Here is a 3,798-nt window from a genome sequence, read left to right on the forward strand (position 1 = left end):
TTATAGCATAAAAACAACAACATGGGAGATATTTTAAAGACATTGATAGAATCATCCCAGCCTGGTCCCAGATCTGTGTCTGCTATCTGGCCAACACCTTGTCACTCATTGTCACACCGAACGTCAAGACAATTCCAAGAGTTTAGCAAGAGAGCAGAAACAAACTGGTAACCAATGAGTCCTATTAGTACAGGTGTAGGATCTTAATTTGTTGCTTGGAATTTTCAGATGAGAAATGCAGATGAGCTTCGTAATTTACATACATTCAATGAAAACCCACACTAACAAATTGGTTATATTAACAGTATTCCACTTTTCATGTAACTTCATTTTGACCCGAACCACAGATCAAGCAACATTATCGACTTAACGTTTAAAATCATTTTTTGATGCAAGATTATTTAGTTGCAACAATACAGGTCAAATTGAGATCCTACATCTGGGGCTTTCTCAGCACTGAAAATATAACATGTATTTTGGGAACTACTGGTGTATATAGGACTCACCCCATACTCTGCCATGAACATAGGAGACATATATTTAAGGTAATACCATATGTATAAACTTCACCCATACCACATGAACATAGTAGACATATATTTAAGGTAATACCATAGGTATAAACTCACTCCATACTGCCATGAACATAGTAGACATATATTTAAGGTAATACCATATGTATAGACTCACCTCCATACGGCCATGAACATAGTAGACATATATTTAAGGTAATACCATATGTATAAACTCACTCCATACGGCCATGAACATAGTAGACAAATATATATTTAAGGTAATACCATATGTATAGACTCACCCCATACTGCCATGAACATAGTAGACATATATTTAAGGTAATACCATAGGTATAAACTCACCCCATACTGCCATTAACATAGTAGACATATATTTAAGGTAATACCATAGGTATAAACTCACTCCATATGGCCATGAACATAGTAGACATATATTTAAGGTAATACCATAGGTATAAACTCACTCCATACTGCCATGAACATAGTAGACATATATTTAAGGTAATACCATAGGTATAAACTCACTCCATATGGCCATGAACATAGTAGACATATATTTAAGGTAATACCATATGTATAGACTCACCCCATACTGCCATGAACATAGGAGACATATATTTAAGGTAATACCATAGGTATAAATCATTCCATACTGCCATGAACATAGTAGACATATATTTAAGGTAATACTATAGGTATTTACTCACTCCATACTGCCATGAACATAGGAGACATATATTTAAGGTAATACCATATGTATAGACTCACCCCATACTGCCATGAACATAGTAGACATATATTTAAGGTAATACCATATATATAGACTCACCCCATACTGCCATGAACATAGTAGACATATATTTAAGGTAATACCATATGTATAGACTCACCCCATACTGCCATGAACATAGAATAGATATATTTAAGGTAATACCATATGTATAGACTCACCCCATACTGCCATGAACATAGAATAGCTATATTTAAGGTAATACCATATGTATAAACTCACTCCATACGGCCATGAACATAGGATAGATATATTTAAGGTAATACCATATGTATAGACTCACCCCATACTGCCATGAACATAGTAGACATATATTTAAGGTAATACCATAGGTATAAACTTCACTCCATACTGCCATGAACATAGCAAACATAACCGTCCCCCTGTCAAATAGGATGCTGACCTGTAGAGAAAGAGACCACACTTGTTAGAAACCAGCTCCACAACACATATTTCTCAGAAAGCAACAACACACGCACACCAGTTGTGGGTTTGGTGTCAAAAGAAGGATGCATAGACAGAAAAATAACCTCATACCTACCGTCAAAATATGGTAGTGGATATTTGATTTAATGGGTCTTTTTTTACTGTTGTTGCTTCCACTGGTCAACGTCATCATGAACTCTACCAAGCACCAAGGACATTTTAGCCAAAAAGACCTGTTTGCCTCTTCCAGTAGGCTGAAACCTTTGGCCGCAAGTTCGATCTTCCAGCAAAAAAAGACAAAAGCCCCCAAACACACATCAAAAATCTATAAAGAACATTTTGCAATGACCATCTCAGTCTTCAGGACTTGAAGCCCATTGAAAACATGGGGGTTTGAATTGAAAAAGGCAGTCAGTCCATAAGCACAAAGAGAAGGGTATCCAGCCTCTGGAAAGATTATGTATGATGGTCTAAGATCCCTCTCACGATGTGAAAGAAAAAATAGGGCAGACAGAGTGGGAGGGTCGTCACGTCTCCAATCTCAGACAAAAATAGGGCAGACAGAGTGGGAGGGTCCTCACGTCTCCAATCTCATTCAAAAATAGGGCAGACAGAGTGGGAGGATCGTCACTTCTCCAATCTCATTAAAAAATACGGCAGACAGAGTGGGAGGGTCGTCACTTCTCCAATCTCATTAAAAAATACGGCAGACAGAGTGGGAGGGTCGTCACTTCTCCAATCTCTTTTAAAAAATACGTCAGACAGAGTGGGAGGGTCGTCACTTCTCCAATCTCATTAAAAAATACGGCAGACAGAGTGGAAGGGTCCTCCACGCCTCCAATCTCATTTTTTTTTAAAGCTCGAAAAAAAGCTCAGTGTCGTTATCCTTGCAAGTATTGAAAACAGGAGTATCAAATCATTTTTTAACATATCCTCTTGAGAAATTGTGTCTATTTACTTGTTTAACAAAATATCTTTCGCCGAGGAATTGTATTAGTACAAAATAGAATAATCTTGAAAATATTTGGAGCACACAATATAGCTCAATATTTGTAGCATTGATTTCACCCACTCATTTTTGTGAAGGCGGCAATACCTTTGGAGGTTACTGTATTTAAATATTGTGGTTTCTGCTGAACGGGCTAATCCTTTCCACATTTTTTATTTTACCTTTATTTAACTAGGCAAGTCAGTTAAGAAACAAATTCTTATTTTCAATGAAGGCCTAGGAACAGTGGGTTAACTGCCTGTTCAGGGGCAGAACGACAGATTTGTACATTGTCAGCTCAGGGATTTGAACTTGCAACCTTTCGGTTACTAGTCCAACACTCTAACCACTAGGCTACCCTGCCGCCACTACAACTCTAACCACTAGCTACCCTGCCGCCCCTCCACTCTAACCACTAGGCTACCCTGAATCTGACATGTAGTTTCCTCTGTAATCACATGGTAATAAGCTTTCAAAAATAAAATAGACCCGCTTCCAATTTGACCCACCCCAACAGAACCACAGATGATGAAATCTCTATTGCATTCCACACTGCCCTTTCCCACCTGGACAAAAGGAACACCTATGTGAGAATGCTGTTCATTGACTTCAGCTCAGCGTTCAACACCATAGTGCCTCAAAGCTCATCCCTAAGCTAAGGACCCTGGGACTAAACACCTCCTCTGCAAATAGATCCTGGACTTTGACTAGCCACCCCCAAGTGGTGAGGGTAGGTAACATCACATCCGCAACACTGATCCTCAACACGGGGGCCCCTCAGGGGTGCGTGCTCAGTGCCTCCTGTACTCCCAGTTCACTCATGACTGCATGGCCAGACACGACTCCAACACCATCAAGTTTGCAGACGACACAACAGTGGTAGGCCTAGTCACCAACATGACGAGACAGCATATAGGGAGGAGGTCAGAGACTTGGCCGTGTGGTGCCAGGACAACAACCTCTCCCTCAACGTGATCAAGACAAAGGAGATGATTGTGAACTACAGGAAAAGGAGGATCGAGCACGCCCCCATTCTCATCGACGGGCTGCAGTGGTGA

The 3,798-nt window shown here is 39.8% G+C and overlaps 1 protein-coding gene across 1 annotated transcript in view; it reads left to right on the forward strand.

Moving 5' to 3' along the window:
- LOC135556920 (potassium voltage-gated channel subfamily C member 1-like) overlaps nt 1–3,798 on the forward strand; it is a 15,637-nt gene extending 11,839 nt beyond the window's left edge. The window contains exons 2-3 of the mRNA XM_064990324.1: nt 3,554–3,619; nt 3,721–3,798. Coding sequence (XP_064846396.1) covers nt 3,554–3,619; nt 3,721–3,798 — 144 coding nt within the window. The remainder of the gene's footprint in view (nt 1–3,553; nt 3,620–3,720) is intronic.

Source organism: Oncorhynchus masou, chromosome 15 (assembly GCF_036934945.1).
Source record: "Oncorhynchus masou masou isolate Uvic2021 chromosome 15, UVic_Omas_1.1, whole genome shotgun sequence".
In the NCBI taxonomy this organism is placed as follows: domain Eukaryota; kingdom Metazoa; phylum Chordata; class Actinopteri; order Salmoniformes; family Salmonidae; genus Oncorhynchus; species Oncorhynchus masou.